This window comes from Patagioenas fasciata, chromosome 2 (genome assembly GCF_037038585.1).
Source record: "Patagioenas fasciata isolate bPatFas1 chromosome 2, bPatFas1.hap1, whole genome shotgun sequence".
In the NCBI taxonomy this organism is placed as follows: Eukaryota; Metazoa; Chordata; class Aves; order Columbiformes; family Columbidae; genus Patagioenas; species Patagioenas fasciata.
Window position 1 is genome coordinate 37,023,786 of NC_092521.1, and position 21,964 is coordinate 37,045,749.

The 21,964-nt window shown below is 39.6% G+C and overlaps 1 protein-coding gene across 2 annotated transcripts in view; it reads left to right on the plus strand.

Moving 5' to 3' along the window:
- CPA6 (carboxypeptidase A6) overlaps nt 1–21,964 on the plus strand; it is a 76,537-nt gene that overhangs the window by 46,186 nt on the left and 8,387 nt on the right. For both annotated transcript variants that reach the window (XM_065831502.2, XM_071804037.1), the window contains 5 exons: nt 2,880–2,994; nt 3,418–3,519; nt 4,370–4,474; nt 16,969–17,079; nt 17,330–17,420. In XM_065831502.2, the coding sequence (XP_065687574.1) occupies nt 2,880–2,994; nt 3,418–3,519; nt 4,370–4,474; nt 16,969–17,079; nt 17,330–17,420 (524 nt within the window). The remainder of the gene's footprint in view (nt 1–2,879; nt 2,995–3,417; nt 3,520–4,369; nt 4,475–16,968; nt 17,080–17,329; nt 17,421–21,964) is intronic.

Here is a 21,964-nt window from a genome sequence, read left to right on the forward strand (position 1 = left end):
ATCATTTATAGCATTTCTTAAAAGCATTCAAGACAGTTTTGGAATATACTTCATATTTATCGATATGATCATCCTAGACAGAGTAATGACCTTGTCATTAAAGCCTTTTCAGTGAGATGCTGACACATCTGAGTAATCAGCTGAGGAGTTATTTGAATTCTCAGACATTTGTTGAATAAAGCCCTATATGAAGCTATTTATACTTATTTCTCATTGAGAAAAGGATGGGGCAAAGCACATTTTATATTATATGTACTATTATCAGAATTCCATTTTTATAATAGCAATGGTCTCTTTGTAATTTGTCATTCTAAAAATACAAAACCAAACATTAGAAAATCAATTAAGCAGGCCTGGTAGCCAAATTTCAGAGCAACTTTCATGTCAGTTCTACACAGCTTCAGGTTTTTTTGCGTTTAAAAATCAGATGGGGATTTCTCTAATTGTTTTCCTGTGCTTATACAAAATAAAGTCCCCTAATTACTATACCCTGACAGTTGTACTCATGTCTGCTGCTGTTCCTGCTCACAGTAATCACCTTTAATGGAATGACAGAAGGTCACTTTATATGTGTTATAAATACTCCCTGTAGCTGAAGACGTTTGCTTAGGTTGCAAGGCAGAGCATGCGAGGGCAAGAACTGTGAGAGCGAAGGGTCTCTGCAGTTTGCCTGAAACAGTGCGCTACAAATAGACGGACAACACTACATTCATTTTCCACAGGGAAAATTTCCTTTTGGCACACAAATTATGTGTACCTAGAAGGAAACAGGGCAGCATTTTGTCAGCTCCAGAGCTCCTTTGCTCTCCTCTTTGCCACCCCGCTGCACGTTTCGGACTTCTTGCCTGCTGGGTCCCAGCCATCAGAAGCAAAACCCTGCAAAGCTTCGGATGAGCGTGTGCTTGTTCGAACAAGGCCTGAGATCTGTGACTCCACAAGAGCTGGCAGGATTCACAATTTTTCTTTCTTTTTTTTTTTAATTTTACATTTCTGACACACTGTTTCCAAAGGGGTTAAGTTGTTACATCCCTTTTGGAACCAGAAAATCTGAGGCAAACACCATGTGAAACTTCAGCCTGAGGGAGTTGCACTTGTCTAAATTACAAAAAATTTCTGAAGACAGGAAGCATTAAGCAGGTCTAATAATGAACGAGGTGACCAGCCCTTGCCTGTAAGACAGGCTTATGTGTCCCAGTGCTTGACTTTATGACAAGAAGACAGTCATTAAAACAAGCCAGGGATCAGATAAACTCTTACTGCACCAAATTGCCTCAGTTTTATTAATAAGTTCTCTGGCAACAAAGCCACTTAGGTTGTATTCAGACCTGAGGCATTTAAGAGCCTTTGTATTATAAGCACACACAGCACACAGTCATTTAAGAGTAAGGAAAGATTACCAAATCTCATTTGGAGTACAGATGCATAAACAATCTGGAGTTGTGAAATTAAATCTATTATTGTAGAAGTGAATAAACAGAGCTTGATCCTGGTAGGTACTTAGACTAATCAGAATTCAGCAAAGCAGGCAATTATTTTTTTAACCTATTAGATGTCCTAATGACTTCAATAAAACCACTGATTTAATCTAACTACAGGGTTAAATGCTTTATAGTGCTGGTCCTAGAGTATATAGCACTTTGCAAGTCAAGACTATACGCCCTTAGTTTGCTTAGTGAAAGTTGCTGATGTAGAACAATGTAATTCCTAATTATACAATTACTTCACTAATACAGTTGGAGATGGGAATAACATTTACTTCGATATTATACGTAGGTAGACCTAATATCTTTGAGATATCTGTTGCACAGTTGAGTTGGGATCACAGTGAATGCATTTTCTTTCCATCTTTTTCCAATCATTGCAGCTAATGCTTATAAAACTTTAAAAGGTTGAATGTGACCATTGTTTTACGGGAACGATGAATTAGTGCTATGGTGATTACACATTGCCATGCTTTAGGAAAAGGTGGTGCACAAGGTTTACTCTCAGTTTTACAGTGGTGTTGTTACTGATGTCAGTGATGATATTCCCAGCTCCTGCCACTGTGTGACGGAAAGGATGGATGCTCTAACTTCTTCAATATATTTCTTTCTAGTTGTTTTCTATATTATATTTTTATAGTTGTGTCACTATTGGGTTTTATCATAAAGGAGTAAAGTTTTCAGCTTATACCACTCTCTCTGCATGTTGCTCTTAATGTGAAGAACCTCTCGCTTTTTATGCAAGCATATTTAGTTTTCACTTAGTATCATTTCATGTTTTTCCTGAGTTATTTTAAAATATCTGGCACAAAGCTGTTACAGAATAGATAATGCAAACAACAAACCACGCTTAAGAATTTTTCTTGGTTTGTTGTGTTTCAGATAAAAAGATAATGCCACCAAGTTCTTCATATTTTTGTTTTGCCTCTACAGCTTGTAGGTATACATAATGTCCCATGCCAATAAAATGACTGCTGAGAGGAAGTATGTACATGTTCTTCTAGGCCTAAAAAGATTTTTTATATATGGTTTTGAAATCAATTTTTGAAGATTCTTAATTATGTAGTACAACAGGATTATAAGACAAGCAAATGCTGCTCCATAAACAAATTTCTTCTTCACATTGTCTACGTTATTTACATCATTCTGTTTTATTTGCTTAACAAGCTCTTTGTGTTTTTTGAAGGCAGTGTTACATGTCAAAGCAGGTGGAGTATTTATTTGGCAGCATATATTCAAGTAAGCCTGAAGCACTCTATTGTCAAAATATAACAGATGAAGTAATGTCAGGATAGTTTAAATTCTGCTGTATTTCCTCTAAATTTTTGATTATTGTTCTGCTTATCCTCTGTGTTCTACTAGTTTTACAGTTACACCACTGTCTTTTTTTATACCTAGGATTCTCATATCAGACCTACAGAAAGCAATAGAAAACCAAACTGGACAGAGGCCATACAGGAATCGAAGGTCCCTCTCTGGGTATAACTACGAAATGTATCACTCCCTGGAAGAAGTATGTGAAAATTCATATTGTTCCTCTTATCTGCTACACTGTTGTTTTTAATGAGATTAAGATTTCACTTTCTCTACAAGTTATGGTTACCTGTTCATCTTCAAAAGTGTTTTAAGTGTTTCTTCTTCAAAAATAGGCACCCTCTTGAAAATATTTTATATATATATATTTATATTCAAGGCTTATCTTTACATTTAACAGTCTTTGACAACTTCTGAGTTTTGTTTTTAAATTACGTGTTCAATGGAATAAGAGATTTCAGTGAGTGATTAGTCTGGTAGTTCAAGCATGAAAACAAAAAGAAAAACTACAGGAAAATCCAAAAATCTACAGAGGACTCAGAGCTGAGATTAACAAATGTGTTACAATTGCTTCCCATGAAATGCAAAGATTGAAGCAACAATTTTATTTCTGTATTTGCAGATCCAGGATTGGATGGATCATCTGAATAAAACTCATTCAGATCTAGTTCACATGTTCTCTGTTGGAGAATCCTATGAAGGGAGACCACTGTTTGTACTGAAGGTAAAGATGAAATAGTCATTAACCAGACTAAAGTCTGGAATCAGGGACAAACACTTTGTTACTTTTGTTACTGCATGAACACTGGAGGTGCGGGTTATCAGTGTTTCCTGAGCATGAGATGCTAAGATCTAAGTATCTATCTCTTTGAATGTCATCTTTAATGAACAAAAACATTAAAAGCTGGAAAACTAAAAGCCGAGTCCTGTTTATTTGGATTGGATATGCATGGGGATAGATTTCAGGAGAAGTTCAATTACCAGGATTTGGATTTAAGGGAATTGGAGTTTTTTTGTGTTTATAGACAAAATGGAAAGCAGTTATACTGGAGAGGGACCCCAGAGAACTGCGGAGCCCTTCTCAGCATGTGCCACATACGGTTCCTCTTTAGTTACTGACAAAATTTCAGGGCTGTGCACTCTCAACTCAGTTTATTAGAACCACAAATTACAGGGTGTCAGCAAGACGCAAAAAAAAAATTACTTTCAATGTACTTCCTTTTCATCTGCTATTGCAGAGTTCTGAAAATTTTATTCTGCATCAGGCTATTCCTCTAGCATCATTTTTCTTTACCCAGCTCCGTATGATGTTTAATGATATCATTCCTCATAAATGAGGAATTGACAGATTCCACTTTTCTTGTAATTTTTTTTTTCATAGATCAGCTTCATTATCTTGTCATACCTGCATTTCATTATCTTGACCATACCTTTGAAAACAATAAATTTGTGTTCCTTTATACAGGGAAATTCAAAATGGCTTAGTGTTTCTAGCATTCTATTATTTTGTCATTATTATGTCTCACTAATGTCATGAGATCTATTGTTATTTCTATGAATATTCACACGTCAAGTTAGGTAAAAGATCACGGCCCTACAAGAAAGCTGTCTGGATAGACTGTGGGATTCATGCAAGAGAGTGGATTGGCCCTGCCTTTTGCCAGTGGTTTGTGAAAGAAGTAAGTGTTTAATGATTTACAATCATGCAGTTCCTTCCGTTCAGTAAACATTGTATTTTTGCTATAACCAATCTAGCATATTATTAGTGAGAAAAATAACCAACTGTTATACTGGTCTGTTTTTTTTTTTTTTTCATTTCTAGAACACTTAAGTGCTTGATAAACAAAGCTAATAGCACCAGCCAGACACCGTTAGGCACAGGACAAAAATATGTGAGACATCAATTGGCAGAGATATGAAGTAGGGTTTTATTCCAAGACCTAAAAACATGAAGATTGTAGTGCTGGTGATGGTCCAGGTAAATAACTGCCGGTGTGTACTACTTCAGATCAGTTCAGCAATACCTTTGCTTTAAGGGTCTGCCTCTGGTTTTCTGCGATCTCTCCATTCAGCAGAATCATCCCATCCCTTTAAGTCACTTTTTGAGAGTAAATATCTGCATTATCAACACCCTAACACATTAGCTGAGATTATCACATAACTACATGTGAGCTTTCCTCAGAAGTCATAGCAGCCTATGGGGCAGGTACAGAATTGTATAGAAGAGGTGCAGCAGCGTATAGGGCAGGTACAGAAATACTGAGGCCACTATGGTTTGGGTGAGCCTGCCAGCACAGCTGCTAATGCATGGGCAGGCTAAACCAGATCCAGGAGCTGATCTCCAAGGTTCAGTGTAAAATGATGGTGTGTCTTCATATTATGACTTGTGATAGTGTAAAGGTCAAAAGATGTTTGGGTCAGGCAGGCACTGTTGGGAAAGCTGATTGCTCAGGTACATCTTCCTTACAAAGGTTTTCCCATAAATCTGGCAAACAGGTAAAAGTCACAATGTTTTTCTATAGAGCTTATGGCAGAATATAGTCTGTGTATGTGTATATAAAAACCTCCTGATTGTTATCTGAGATCCTCGGAGAGTAGCTTGCTAGTAAGACTGTTTTGCTAACTATGTAAAAGCGTTTTCCGAGATTAAAGGAAGTTTCTGCAGAGCTCCTTGAGACTACAAGAGTGAACCACCTTTGTCTGCACATATTGGTCATGCATTGTCTTTGTTCACAAATGACATACATTATCTTCTTTCCTTAGTGCAATATTTCAATCCAGCATTAAAGCAAAAAGCATCAGGATAAGAGTACAGTGTTCTCATAGTCACCATCATTACGCTAAAAATGGCTGGAAGAGGAAGAAACACAAGATTATTAGATTGTGTGGTTTAGGATATTGCTTTTCTCATTAAATTAATTAGACATTTTTTGTAAGAACTCAGGGAAAACTGAAGGTCTCTCCATGCTTTAAACTCTGCAATTCTCTTTTGCTGGCAAACTCTTCCCTTCAGCACCTCTGCAGCCTGGCAGCCCACTTTCCATCCTCCCTGGCACTTACGGGTAGCTCTGAGAAAGCAGTCAGCTGGGAAACAGATTTTTCCTGGCATGTTTGTTGACTCTAAGGAATAGCATCACAAGCTCATTGATTTAAGTCAAGCAAAAGGAAATGTTGGATTTATGCTATGTTAGCTTCTTTTCTAGCAGGAACAACATACGTGCATCTCTTTACTGTGCAGGCAGCCTGAAATACTTTATTGAGCTTTCACTTCACCCTGTGATCTCTGTCACTTGCTTTTTATTGAAATACCTGTACGCTTGTGTACAACTAGGCTTTTCAAGTGATTTAGCTTAGAAAGCAACCTCTGTGTATGAATGTTGCTTAACATTCAAGCTCAAGACTGGGTGCTGCGAGCTTGACCAGATATTCCCACCCAGCTTGGGAACCCTCGGTATCTCGCTTGCACCTCTGGAAGCGGCGGCTTCTGGGTGCCAGTGACTTCGCTGCGAGCCATGGGGGACATTGCCAACAGCTGGCTGCTGCTGTGGCTTGCTGGGGTGTGGGCTCCCCACCTTTTACAAAGCATCTGGAGTTATGCAGCTGAGGAGGACCTGGCTTCCATCTATCTAGAAATGCGAAGTGAACAAAGGCAGATCAGACTTGGGAAGTGAGGATGTGAGACAAGAGTGTGGGAAGGCAAGAGGCTGCCCTCTCCTCAGGCTTGGTCTGTATTCAGGCAAATGCAATAGTTAGAGAAAAAGAACAGATGAACTAGAGAAAAAGGGAGAAAGGTAGAGAAGGGTAAGTTAAAGATTTAAAAGGGAAAGAGAATGCATAGGAAAGAGTTTTACATTATATGATAATGTATGATTGAAAGTACAAAACCAGCCTACTCACAATTTTGAAACAAACAAAAGGAGAGCGAAGACTATTGTTTGGTTTGGGGGGCTGGGGTTTTTGTGGGGTTTTTTGTTGTTTTTTTTTGGTTTTTTGTTTTTTTGTTATATTACAATCTACTCTAGCGTGATCTCTAGCTTTGGCTCTGTATTCCATCGGTCTGGAGTTAATAACAACGTCACTGTTTTTGCAGAAGGCGCCTCTGAATGCCTGTAGTCTGTCAGCTAAAGATAATCAGCTGCTGTACCAGAGTTAGCAATGCTGGTGGCCTCTGACAAACCCTACCTCAGGATCACTGAATTTCAACTCATTAAAGGAGACACCCTGGGCACACACAATCAGAGTTTTAGGTACCAGCTAACGAGCCATAGAGAAGTGTCGGCACCTGTTTTGTAGTGGAATACCAGCCAGGTGACAGTGAGGTCACACCGACTTCAAGCCTTACTCCGCTGGAAAGGGGTGGAAAAAGGGCTCCAACAGTAGAAATATTAAGAGGCCTGTGGTGGAGTAGGGAAGAAAGAGGAACTGTAAAAGGAAACGGAACTGATTATGCGTGGACAACTTTGAAGGGAAACTGCAATGACATGTGAATCTAATGTAAACCAGAATTTCTGTCCACAGCAAAAGACTTGGGGGAAAAAAAAAGTTTTCTTAGCTTAGATTTTTATAAAGACTGCACAGGATCCAATGATACATTAAAAGGTGTTGGTAAATATTACAAACTGGAAAGAAAGGGACTCTGTTATGTGTTATTATTTTGTAGAAAGCAATAGACTTCAGAAATAAAAGATGTGTATCAGACATAACGTGTATTTATCGAAAATGAAATAGCTCTCATAGAAACAAAAAAGCAAAACCTATAGACTTCTTGCAAAAGTACAATTATATATGTATATGTGTTATATAAGAACATTTAACTCCTCTTCATTGGGTGTGCAATTGTGAGAGGAGAAGGAGAGTTCAGATATCAAATTATCCAGACCTCAAATTTAGAACTTTACCATTGTTTTAAAAATCTGAAATACGGTTCACAGGCTGCTATTCAAATTAACATCAAAACTAGACTGTTTCAGTTTTAGTGGAAGCAGATGAGGATTTCCATTGCATCTGGTTTGACTTTCTTCCCTCTAATAAATACTGCTATTTGATCCACGTCAATTATGTATAACCTTGAAATGTCATTCATTTTCAGAAAACAACACACAAGAGATGTGACTTTAAGATGCGCTATTCTTTGTTTCCAGTGCAGGAATTTGTATTTCAAGAACAGAAAATTCAAGAAATGTAGTTAAAAACCTTCATGAAGCAAGCATTGATTGTAGTTCTTGTTGACAAAATGTTCTAAGAATCCAATGGCAACTGTAAGGGAAATGTCCATAAAGAACAAGCACATCCCCCTAAGGGAGCAGCCTCATGTGAAGGTGCAAATAGCTTCACACTTTGGAAATGCAGTAACCTCCACCATCACCTTCTCTCTCACCCTCAAAAGTGGGCCTTTTTAGGAAAAAAGGAAAACTAGCGTATGTTGACCAGTTTCACTATATCTGCATCTCAAAAGTGAACTGTGGCACGTGCTTCCGTAGATTCCCTAGGCTCCTATATTTTTCAAATGTTAAAATCTTGAGGACTTTCCTGAAAACAATATAATTATTCTTTGAATGTGGGTCAGCTTACATTGCATTGCGTTGCACATAGCCACTTCTCTTTAATGTGAGACTGCTGTGGATTTTTTCCTGGATGAGCAGTGCTACTGTCTTCTTCTGGGACAGAACCCAGCCAGTATCTATGGTCTTTGCTGAAAAAATGTTCAGAACTACTTCTGAGCTTGCTGGATTTGATCAAGGTGACTTGATAAGTCTGTGCAGGCGTTGACCTTGATAGACTACCCATGAATGTTCCTCCCTTTCCACAATCCCACAGGGAAGGAGCTGTATAGTGAAGGAATCCAAATCCGCAGCTCCAAAGCCCTGCAGCACTGTGTCATCCCTTAAAGATGGGCCATAATAGCTGATTCATCTCAGAAGAATCCCAAATCTGAAAAGAATCGCAGTATGCTCTGTATGCTTCCATTTGTGATATGCATGGTCAAAAGTCCAAATTCTGAAATGTGAGTGTTCTGTGATCCCAATTATGATGTGTTTGTGCTTCATCTTGCACCCAGGGAGCAGATAGGTAACCCCAGACAAAGAAGCTAAAGGCTGAGGCCAGATTTTTTTTTGAATGCTGACATTGGTATTGATTGCTGCCAAAACCAGGCCTGAAGCCCATCTTTTCACTCCATAATAATGAGCTAAGAGAGACACACAGACTGTCCAAGATGCAAAATGGCAACAGCTGCCCCCACTATTCTAAGCTTGAGACTGATTTATGAGCCACCTTGTGGGTTGCACATGGGATGCATACTGCCAGTTAGCCAGCCATTAGGCTTGTGGATCAGGCCCCAGAGACCAGTCTTCACCAGGAATTTTGCAGGGTTCAAGACCTCAGATTCTTCCTCAGGAATGCTTGTGAAGTGCTTGTCTGTAAAGACAGGATACCTTAAATAACAGCACATACAAATACACAGAACTGAATAAGAACTAAAGTGTGATCGGATGCAGGTCCATGCAGGAGACCCAGACAGCATCAGTTTTGAAAAGGGTTAGCTCTTCTTCTGCGCTATGCAGGCCAGGTGGTGAGAAGGCCATAAAGCTATAAGTATTCCTACTTTAAGGTCTGCTGAAAGCCAGTGTAGCAGTTATTCTGCAAAATTCCATAGTCTGTGTCCTGATGGACAAAACATCTGCAATGTGCTACATCAACACTCAGAGCAGCACTCAGTCACTCATTCCAGTGCTGAAGTCCATCCACACTGTCAGGAAAACAGCTTCGCATTCTGGATCATTTCTGGGTCTTGCTGAGCTCCATCAAAACTGGCAAACCTTTAGGGGTCAGGAAATTTATTTCCCCTAGCTATCCATAACTACCAGAGCCTCAAAATTACTGGCTGATTATAGAATTCAGATACCAGTTTTTCACCCCCTTCAGAAATAGTCTGATTTTGGGGGTGTGCAAGATAGTTATGAGAAACAACACACTAATGTTTGTTAAAGGTTATGCACTTGACCTGTCACTTGTCAACAGACTTTTGAACAGGTACAGCTGAAATGCCACGTTCCCACTATCCAGGATTTCAGACTAATATTAATTTAAAGGGTGCTCATTACACCTGCATTTAGTTACTCTTTGAGACAATGTAGATAGTTCACCCCTCACAATAGGCTTTCCGTTTTTTGGAGTTGTCCAATAAGAAGTTTTGAAACATAGAGGAAAGAAAGGATGGTCCTGACTGCCTCACCCTGTGCGCCGTACATTTGTGCCACTCCTGTTCCTGGGGACAGATATGCCACTGTTCTCAACATATCTTTGAGTGCTGGCTCTCAGAAACCTGAAGAGCTTTTGAAATAATTTGAAATATTCCAAAGTGAATCAGAGGCATGCAAGGCCAAAACAAATACGGTACCTGTAGCTTTTTCCTTTCACCCTTTAGCTGGATACATTCCTTTTTTCCAAGACCCATTCCTTTCAGCCAAAGCTCTTCAGCTGATGTTGGTTTGACTTGAATTTTTTTGTTGCTTTTTAAACCATCATGTCTTCTTGCTCTGTGGAATCTTCCTATCTGGGTTTTCCTCCTGTTCATCAATTTTTAGTTCACCATTGTTTTAGGAAGGCCAGAAGCTTCTAATGGCTGTATCTTGGCCCCCTGCAGCCTCCTTCACAGCTGCCAGTGAGGATAGCACCATGAAGACTGGGCTTTCTCCACCTTGAGGGACCAGTCACCTGGTGACAGATCTCTCCCAAAACACTCTGCAGCTCTTTCAGTAAATGCAATACAATCATTGGAGCTTAAATTTTATTGTTTGCCAGACTCTAGTCTCCCCAGCCATCTTTTTAGTTGCCTAACCTCAGGAAAAAAATGGACTTCTCTGAGTGCTCTCTATATATCCATTATCTGGAGGAAAAATCCATCTGTTTGATCCTGCAGCCTCTGTATTTGAAACATTCTGCCTTACCTATCTTTAGTTAATTCATTCTTCTCTGTCAGGAGCTTCTGCTTGAAACATTATTTGTTTTTTCTCCATCAGAGATGGCCTCTTCACTCAGTACTTCATTCATCAGCCTTTCAACAGCAAGAGGCACTGGTACAGATGCAGAATCTGTTTTATCCTCTTAATTTTTTTCAGCCTCAAATGCCATTCCTGCCAGTTGAAGTTTCTGCGCAGTAAACACACACGTTTGTATGTAGTTTCTGCTTCTACTCAACGTCTCCCCTCTGCTCCAGGGCTGGTCCAGTTCTGAGTGAGTTTGGTTATTTTCACAGCCATCTTACATCCCGCTTCGCTCTGAGCATCTGCGTCTCTCCAGCACGTCCCTGCTACTGAAAACCAAGGTTACTAATGTGCACCACTTCTGAGGGAAGGAAAATAACGTAGCAGTGAACACTATCAACAAGTCTCCCAGAATAGGCTCTCAATTGTGATGCCTTTTTTTTTCTTTTTTAATTGCTAAAATCTAAGCCAATGCCAAAAGGATGGAGTGCAGTACTGTGGTATCACCACAATGAGGCATGTGATGCATTGTTTTAAAAGCAGCTGTGGCAAACCATTTTTGTACTGTGCAGTATTTCTTTCTCCTTTGGTCCACGGTGGATTTTCCCAGGTTCTGTTCCACAGTAAGACAGTTTAGAGAAGGTCCTTTATTTTGCTGTGACATCTTCATAATGGGGAAAAAAAAAAAAAAACAACCAGTTAAAATGGTTTCCTGTTCTCCTCTTCCAAAAGCAACTAGGTACTGTATTATTTCTTGTGTGCACTTTCAGCTACTCAGCTGCATCCTCCTGCCTACCCATGATCTTAAGAAGTTAAAAATTACTTTCATTTTACTTGCAGTTATTCATTTTTCACGATGCAAAGACATCTTCATAAAATAAAGGTAACCCTGCAGCTGTGTTGTGCCTGTAGTAAGAATTCTTCAAAGACACTTGCAAGTGCAAACTCTTAAAAGTATTAATCACTAACACATTCAAATGTTACCCTGCAAATGTTTTTAAGGTGTTGAGTATGTTGTTCTTCAACGCATGAAGAGAATTCACATTGTTGTTCCAACTTATTACTTGCCCTAGGGAAGAAATTCTGCTTTATATTTTAGCAATTCACTTCTGCATAATGATGCTGAATAATTAGGGCCTCAGTAAAACTACTGATGTGCAGAAACACTACTGACCATGAGAAAGGACTGTAAAAAAAGGTTCTGTGTGTTTTGAACAATTTACTTGTTCCAGAAATTGAACTACGAGGAATTATTTGCATCTTCATTATTGAACTGTGTCTCAAAAATTTAACGAAACAATTTATTCAAGCAAGTTCTGTTGGGTTGCCCTCAATAGGTACTACCCTGGCCCAACATAACTAGGACGTAAAATTCAAGAATTACATTTTTCTGTGGTAGGTATCTCAGGGAGGGTCTCCACCAACTTGGTGGGCCTTCGTTTCATACAATTACTGGTAGAGAAATTTACGTTGCCTCTTTCAGAGTATTCACAGTGCTTCAGAATAATTCAGGCCTTTCTTTTCCCTGCTAGGCAGCCTTGACTTATTTGGGACCTATTAGTTTTGTTTTTTTAATGTACTGTTCCTCTAAGTGGAACCAAAAAGTTACGTTTCTTGTTTCCCCTAAGATCTGTGTAACTCTATCCAGCTTCTTTCCCACAAGATCCTACATTTGCTTGGGTGGTCCCAGCCATGTGTAAGCTTCCTGGAACTGCTGTTTGCTTCTCTAACCTGTCAGTCATGCCATTGTCCCTCTGCTTTAGCATCTTCTCCATTTGCATCCTTAAGTAGGAGCATAAGCAAACCTTTGGGGATCTTGCAGGTCCTTCTTTTCAGACTTTTTACGGGCTCTCTTCTGAGTCTTGCAGAGTAGTTGTAGTACACAGTCATCTTTCTCAGTGGTTTGTTTTGAGTTCCTCCTGTAGGAGGATTTTACCTGGTGGGAAAAAAAGGCTTCAGCCTTAAAAGTTTGACTCTTTGTTTTAAGACATTTTAGATACTCAGTTGTATCTTACCTTTAATAATGGGTTTAGCACTCTACTTGTGATTTGACTGCAAAAGCAGGACTGTTAGTACAGTAAAAGGGAAAATGGAGATTAAAAGATGCATTGCTTCCAAGTACAGAGCCAGAGCTAACTACTAAATTGCCAAAAGGATATAGTGGTGATGAAGGCCTGAACGGCAGATCACAGTATTCCCCTGCTAAAATGTAAGATATACAGACAACAGTAAAACATTCTCTGTTACCATCAGAAAGGATGTTTTAACTGATATCTTAACAATTGCATGGAAGAGTTAATCATGTTTTGTTGGAAGCAGTTTTATGTGATTTCTGGTAGAGCAGCAATGGAGTCAATTCCCCGTGCTAAAATAGTAACTGTTTAATTCAGTGTGATTGTTTAATTCAAAAATGGAAACAGCAAAAGCTGATTGTTACCTGAAATGTAATAATAATTAATTGTGGGACAGCAAATTGTTATTAAGCTTTACTGCAATTTCAGAGTTTCTCTCAGCCCTGTCTCCTTGCTTTGTCCTTCTCAGTCAATCTCCTTACTTTATAAAAAAGCTCAGCTGCATCCGAAATCCATTTTAAACTCTTGCCTTCTATCGCCTTGGCAGTTTACAATATAGCTCTTTTGTTCACTTCAGCCCCCAAATTAAATTTACCATGGACCAGATCCTCAGCCATCCTATGCTGGTGTAGCTGTCAACAACCACCCCTCTGCTGATCCAGATGATCGAGCCCTCTCCTATTAATCATTGGTCCTTTCCCCATCCCCCAGGCAGATTGCTTGCACAGTGTTGGCAGGGTTCCTGCATCATCTGTTCATTCACTAATAACACTATTCAGCATTTATTGGGGCAATCTGGTGCTCTGCACACTCAGCAGCAAAGCTGCTATTGATTGCATGATGGGGAAGCAGAATCAAGCCGTATAAAGTCGCCTTGCTTTGTATTCTGAGGCCTCTGGGCACACTACAATGCAGTTAATTCACTAATGGTTTATATTCATCTTGCTTGTGTTGTGTCATAGTAAAGAAAAAATGTTTCAGCCCTGCTGAGGGGGGAATGTGGTTCACGTGATCATTATTCAGAGGATTTCAGAGTCACGTCACAAAAGGCAAGTCATGGGTGATGCTCCAGCAAGGACACACCTTAGTAACTGCAGGGCACATTGCCAAAGACCTCCTTGCTCAGGGAGGTAAGATTATACTGTCTGTGTTGCCTGATTACATATTATCAAATAAAATTGCCAGATAAAAACAGCATGAAAGACAAAATACTTTCAGCAGAAAAAAAATTAATATGATATCGCTTACAACACAGTACACCATCTACACTTTTGCTTTCCATGAAGCAGAAAGCCACGTCAAGTCCATTACTTTTTAAATTAAATGGTACTCTAAAAGGGTAACCAAATTATTAAGATAAACCATATATGCTTTAAAAAACAGAATTGAATGGTTGACATATTTGGCTCTAAATCAACTTTAAGACTTAAAATTTTGAAGAGTATTACTGGGGACTATAATGCTTTCCAAAGTCTCTCATGGCATTTTGTCAAAGACAGCAGTCATTAAAATAACAGAGTAGCTTTAAAAAATGAAAGAGTACTTGACATTTTGCAGTCCATGTTTTGTTTCGTTTTTTAAATGGTGGTGCTTTTACCTAAGAAGAAAAACATGTTCTTCACTGGATTTAAAACGTACTGAACATTAAAAATTATTAATTAAAGTATTTTTCATTTTGTCACTTTTTGCAAATTTGGAAAGGTTTTGAAAAATTTGTAGTGCTCATCCATGCAATTTCTAAGGAATGTATTAGCTTAATTTGATTAATGATCTGTAGTTATTTTAAGGAGATTATTTTTAAAATGTTTTAGAGAGTTTAATCTTATAGCATTGCAATTTCTGATACAGTATACAGATATAGCACTACACTGTAACAAAATGAATAATTACAGATGTAACTGACAGCAAAAGAGTGGCATACATAAATACAGATACAAGCAAATATGGCAATCTCATTATCACTGATAAGTAAAAACCCACCACAGAGACACAACTTGAGCTTAGTTGTTAATACTGTCTAAAAGGAGAAAAGCATTAAAAAGTCAAGGACGTGGTACGTGGTGCCTTTTTTCCTCCCCAGTCAAATTACTTCTCCCTCAAATAAGCATGAGAAAAATGTTCATTTTCCTCAACTCACATTTTGGAGCACGACTTGGTTCTGTTTCCACCGTAAGAACAGCCTTACAGATTTAACATTCCTACTTACCAGATAGGCTCTCAGTCCTGTGAAGATTTAAGTGCAGGGCTAGCTTAATGCACAGAGTAGCCCTAGTTTCTTTGTTTGGTGTTTTCTGCATATGGAACATCAATGAAACAGAGCCCTTCTTTTCATGGTCATTGTTTTTGAGTAACCATTGCGTTGTTTTGGCAAAATTACTTTTTACTATAGCTGGGGTTCCCTGAATGCCCATATTTTTATCCAGAAGTATTTGTAGCCTTGATACGGCTTCCTAATACAAGTACATTGAATTTAAATGCCGTACCATTATAGCGAAGAATCCTTGGGGAGTTTCTGGCACATAGGCCAGGGAACCTGTGACCTCTGCATTGGCTGGGGACTTTTTCCAAGGCAGCCCACAGCTCCACAAAGCTTCCCCTCAAAATCTCGCTGTCATCCTCTTCTACCCCGTAGTAGCTCTACTTTCAGCATCTGTCCCAGCTGCTGCCCAGGTCTCATGTTCTGTGCGGTGCCTCCTTCACCCTCTCTTGCTCCCTCTCCTCTGATCTTGTCAGGCTGAAAGAGAAGAGGAGGTCAGTGTGGAGTGGCACTGGGTGCCTCGGTGGCTTTGCACAGGGGTGGCACACTGCTTTGGATGCACAGGTGAGGCTGAAGGACCTGCAGGCGCAGAGCACTGCTGGGTGGGAAGCTGAGGCTGGGTGAGGTGAAAGCACTACACAGCAGAGAGCTGGACAATGAACAGCCTAGGAAAAGCATCCAGAAATCTAAAAAAAAAAAAGTTCTAACTCCTCCATGAGGAAATTTAAGCCCCAGGTATGTCCATTTGTATGGGGTTTTCATGCAGGTATTCCTCAAAAATTATCCATCAGCTCCTGTGGAAGCTTCAATAATCCAAACAGCTGCAAGATTAGGAGCCCAGAAGTATTGGATTCCCATACTTCACACTGTTCCCTGGCATTTGTCAACTGAAAAGCTTTTAGCTTAGTTTATTTCAGAACAAACATATCCCTTTGTCCCCAAAACACATATTCCTTCTTGAATTTGGAAGGCCAGGAATACTGCAGAGCAGAAGGCTGTAGTTGCAGCACCAGGAGGAGAGGAGCCAGGCTCGGGCATCCCTCTGAACCCAGCGTCAGTGTGAAACGTGTTCCACCTGCCAGGTGACACACTTGATTTCACACCTTACAGAATCAAGGCTTAAAACTTGAAGGATGCCCAGCTATGGCAAGGGGCAGGTTTTGATACAGCATGTGGAGTCCAAGCTTCCCAAAACTGGTAAAGGAGCATCTGTGGCACCAGCAAACAGAACTGCAGAGGAGCCTCTGGTTTGCTGCACTTTTCTAAGATGTAGAATGGAAGAACAATACTTTCCCTACTTAGACTTCCTCTACTAAACTTTATACTTGAGGTTCTCCAAAAGTAGAGGGTTTTTTAAATTATAAAAGAATATGCTGTCTGTATTGGTGACTGTGCACATAGTAAATTACTTTGACTACAACAAAAGCTTATGTAATGTGAGCCTTAAACACTTTCAGACATGCTCTGACCTCACCAAATCTTCACCTGGTGGAAACAACAGCACTTGATTATCTTGCAGGAGCTAAATGTGTTTCCTCAGCTAAGAAACAATTCCACTGACTTTCAGTTCCTGTGTCAAGAAACGCTTTGAATGCATTTGCTGTTCTGTAATATGGGTTGTATTTTCTTGGCTTTTGAAAGCAACCTAGAAGCAGAGAGAATAGGCTCTTTTGAACATTCTTTTCGCACTTTCACGTGCTGCCTTTAATCACATTTGCAGGAGGATGTTGGCCTTTCAAGTATAGCTCTCAGGATGTCAGTGGTGCCAAAGGCCATGTGACTGTCTTAGCCTGTCACAATACTTAATAGGGAAATTATTTTTATTATGGAAACTACTTACTTTGGTTTTTCTGCTTTAGGCTCTTCAGACATACCAGACCGATCCTGCGATGAGAAAGATGCTAACTCAGCTGTATTTCTATATCATGCCTGTATTTAATGTCGATGGATATCATTTTAGCTGGACAAATGTAAGTAGTATCAGTAGTATTAATCAAAATATTGTTCAGACAGGAAAGATCAAATGGTGGCTACACCATTCAAAGATGATTTTCTGTATAAGCTGGTCCATCACTTAGTGGCAGGCAAAATGGAAGTAAATTAGTCCAGTTAAAATATAATACTGAATCTGTTTGCCAGTGTTGGTTTGTTATATGTACAAATAGATTTTTGCCAAAATATAGTAATATTACTATTTAACTATTTTGTAACTTATGTTAGGATCGATTTTGGAGGAAAACAAGGTCAAAGAACACAAGGTTTCGGTGTCATGGTGTTGATGCTAATCGCAACTGGAAAGTGAAATGGTGTGGTAAGTCTGGAGATACTTTGGTCAACCAGTTCAGATTACCCTTGTATTTAATTATCCAACAGAGTAAGTAGGCTAGGTCACTTCCATTGTGAAGTATTCTCTTTTCTATTTTTAAAGGTGAAGCTACTTTCCCATAAAGCCACAGGCATGGCTCAAATCTTTACCTTATAAAAGAATAGCAGTCCTGAACTTTGGAAAAACACATCTCATGACAAGTAAAAAGTTTTCACGGCGAGTGTGGCAAAATGAAAAAACAAAAAGCACATACAGCAGTTCTGTATTTCTGCAATCATGTAAAAAATTTGAAGCACAGCATTGAGCCTGACCCATCATATTTAGGAATTTACTGGTCTACAGCTTTAGGAAACATTTCAAACTTCATTTTATTTAATTTGTCATTTCTTTGAAATAGCTGTAGCTTTGGAAATGTCAGACTTGCTTTGTTGGCCTCACAGAGAAATGTCTGATACTATTTTAAGGCCATTATTACTAGTGATTTGATAAAGAAAGAAGGTGCTTATAAATGCATGAAGATCCAATTTTAAACTCCCAGCACTTCTGTAAATGCTTTCATAAAAATTGACCTCAGTTTTGCATAGAGAATGCAGCAGTAATGAAATACGACCAGGAGGTTTTGAATGGGTCCACTGATGAAGAAATGGTATTTTATTAAATTTTTTTTATTAAATCTTATAGCAAGACTCACACAGGAGTAAGCTGCCATGCCGGTTCTGGTGCAACAGAAAGCAATAACACTTTGTTGTGAAATACAGCGATATATATCTCGTTCTTCTGATGATCTGTTTTCCAACCTTGAGCAACTTCCTTCGCCTCTCTGTGCAGCTGTTCTCCAGCATTCAGCCACCTTCCTTATTTACCTGATAAACTTGTAAAGACAGAAATTGTGTTTGCGTAGCGCTAGCGCAACAGCCCTCCCTTCAGCCCATCCCTCTTGCCCTGGAAGTCTCTAGATGTTCCCACAATACTCCGATGGCTGCAGCAGGAGTGAGCACTGTACAGTCTGGCTTGTGGCGACTGGGTTCTTTAAGGAGATTTTTGAGAACTGTAAGTATAAAAGAGTGTAAATAATATGCCTAGGGTGTATACCAATGAGGTGAGAGTGAACAGAAGCATACATTCAATATATTACAGATTTGTGAAATATGCTTCCAGTTTTTCTGGACTCTAGTTGCAAGTAAGGAGAGGACTGACACAGGAGCAGTTAGGGAAAGCCTGTGTTAGTTGAGAATCCCTCCACTACAGAAGATGGTCCCAGGGCTGCTATCATGATCTTTAAGGCAATTTTATGCTGCAAAAATAATGTAAAAATGAACCAAAGAGTCCCGCATCACTGTTAACATCTTGTACTTAAGAGAGTAAGTCACAACTGCAGGTATTTTGGGGACATACATTTATTGTTCAGAAGATAGCCACCATCATGGTTGGAATGAACCATTGTCTTACAAAGTCTTCAGAGACATGTTACAGTTACCTCTCAGTGCAACATTATATCGTTATTCACAAAGTGCATTTTCTTTCTAGTCCTAATGAATCTTTCTTGGGTTCGAGTTGCTCTGTCCTACCTCTTCTTGCTCCCCAGCCACTGTATTAAAGCAGAGTTTTCACTCAGTCCTGAAAATGTTTGCTTAGTTTTCAGTAAAAAACATTTTTTCTAGGCTGAGTGAGACTGTAACAAAATACAGGCACATCATGTGTTGTAATCTACTGCTAGTTGCACTTCTCCCCTGCACTGAACATTAAAAGACAGGTCCCACCCCGAGTTTAAAAAATAAAAATTGATTCAAGGTTGCCCAGCATCTCCCCAAGCACATGCTCTGCTTCCTACACTGGACCCAAACTCCATCTGATTATTTTGCCAGAGAATAAAGAGCTCTTTCATGAACTGGGCTGACTGGTGTTCAGAAGATCCTCACCTGGCACCCCAAATTCTCATTAATCTGACACTAAATGAAGCAGAGAAGAATGTGGATCATATCACACTTTGAGACTTGTATAATCATGGTGTGTTTAACATTTAATACTGCATATGCTTATAACAACCTTTTAATTCAGTTCAGTTGCACTTACAGTTTGCAGACAAGGTTTGAACTTCACCGTGGGGCTTCCAGGCAGGCATGTTGTGGCGGAATCCAGCCCTAGCAAAGCCACTAAATGTGAGCTGCAGGGTAAAGATAACACAGCATCTGCTTTCCTCTTCCTTTCTAGTGTAGGACTTTGATGTAAGCTTTATGATGTTGCTTCTGGATTCTCTAGAGACCGAGAAAGGGCCACATCACTGATTGTGGTAGATGTCGCTTTGCAGTGCGCCCTGTACCCAAAACAGTGCACAGAAATTGCACACAGCCCCAGGTGAATACTGACTGCAAGATCTCTGGGTCAGAATGCTCCTTGCAATATATATTTAGGTGCAATAACTAGCACAACAGTGTAATGTTCACAAAATAAACTATTGGCAAGTTTAAAGCAAATAATGAGACACTTAGAACTAAATTATGTCCTAGGGCAAATGCAGTTCAAATGGGTTGGATCCAAAGCCCCCAGGACAGCAGCAGTGGGAGTTAAAATTCCTAATGCATCCCAATTTCCAGTGCATCCCACTGCTCACTGAGAACAGTCCCACATACTGGCAGAAGAAATTACTGCAAGGAAGTCTGAGAATCGTGCTCCAGTTCATCCATCCTCCCAGTCTGTGTTTTGTACCAAAGTATTGGTTTTATTAGTCTCTGCACACATTTCCTTCGTATATTTGACCTCATGATGGATGTTGGAGGGTACTTGCTCTCCTCCCATATCCTATCAGGTAGAAAAATACAGCAGCTGGGTGACATTTTGTGCAATTCCATTTTTTCTCATGACTGTAACTCAGAAATTTCACAGGAGTTGATACCCACTGTATTTTTTTTTCTTCTGTGTTACTTTAAAAGAACTTCCAGTCTGAAAATTGAGGATATCCTTACATTATCCATGGAAACCATCTCTTTTTGCTACCACCAAACTTCACTTAAGGAAAAGCATTAACTGCAGCTGGGAGTGCAAATGGCTCACTACCATAGGCCAGACAGTTTAGAGAGTTTTTTCCTCATTGGAAATCACTAAACTGAGTCATATTTTACCAGTGGGTCATTTTACCATTAGCTTGTAGGATTCTGTTGTGTGTTAACAGTGATGTCCAATTTCATGATTCAATAGACAACACTGTTACAGGAGATGAAGTATCCATAAAAAAAGCAAAGACTCCAGAGGCTCTGTTAAATAGCTCTGCTTTAGCTATATTGCCTGACAAGACATCGAGGCAGAGCACTCTTGGGATTTGGATGATTTGGTGGCCATCTGTTCTGCAGGGAGGAGACCATCTGCCCTCTATATAACCCTTCCATATCCACTGCAATCTAAGCACTAATACCTTTTGAAATCCTCACCTGTGGCCATTGAATGGTAGCCTCAATTTTTGTATTACAAATGAAGCTGCAGCATTAAATTCTTCCACTTTTTAATTTTGGGGGCATTAGATTGATTGCATAACCCTGCTTTAATTCATATTATTATGCCTTCTGACACACTGCTCTTATTATTTGAAGATGGCAGTACTTACTATACAAAGGAAAACTAATAAAACACTGCTTTTGTAATTCCTTGATGACACCAGGGAATGTCGCAAACAACGTATTATTATTCTGTGGGTCAGTGTAAAACATGTGGCATTTTGAAATCACAGTGGATAAAAGAGTGGAGGGCATTTGCATAAATATTGTTCTTTTTAGGCCCAGGCCCTAAGGTGTAAATGAGACGGTGGCTCAGATCCAGAATTGCTAAATGATCAACGAGCCACTGCCACATCTCCTTTTCTGAGTTTCATCTTTCACTGTCTCATGGGATATTACATGCAGGCTACACTTCTATAACTTACTGCCACCTAAGCAGGTTGTTGTGGTGAAAGGTGTCCCCACAACTGAACCCCTGCCCTAAACTCGAAGGAAAAATAAGCCTTGGGCAAACTGAGATTATTTCAGTTTTAGCTAACTCTGTGATCATTCCATGTGGCTTGTCATTTTTTTCCATAAGGTTTGCAAGAGTAAAAGTAGGCAGAAGTCAGGGACAATTCTCATGTTTTAAACCAGCCTCTAAGATAATGCCAGTTGAGGTTATCTACCTACCATTGTAACCATCACTGTAGTAGCTAGTAGGTTAATATGCTCCTAAAGGCTAGATTTGTCTTAGTAGTGACTAGTAAAAGAGGTATGGAATATATAGTAAAAGAGGTATGGTATGTGGAAAGCCAGGGAAGAAAATACAATCAAGTCAGACTTTTTCTGTTGGGTTAGAAATATGTCCTCCAGGGACAACTGCATGTAGCTGGCCAGTTGGCAATTTGGTGTATCTACTAGGTGATCGAGCAGATCACTGTACTGAGGTCCCACTGGCTCTTGCCCGTCAGTCACAAGAAAGCAATTTGTTTATTGCTTTCCACACTTCTGTGCACAGGCCCACACAGGCTGAGCCAGAAGTTGACCCCGACAAATTTT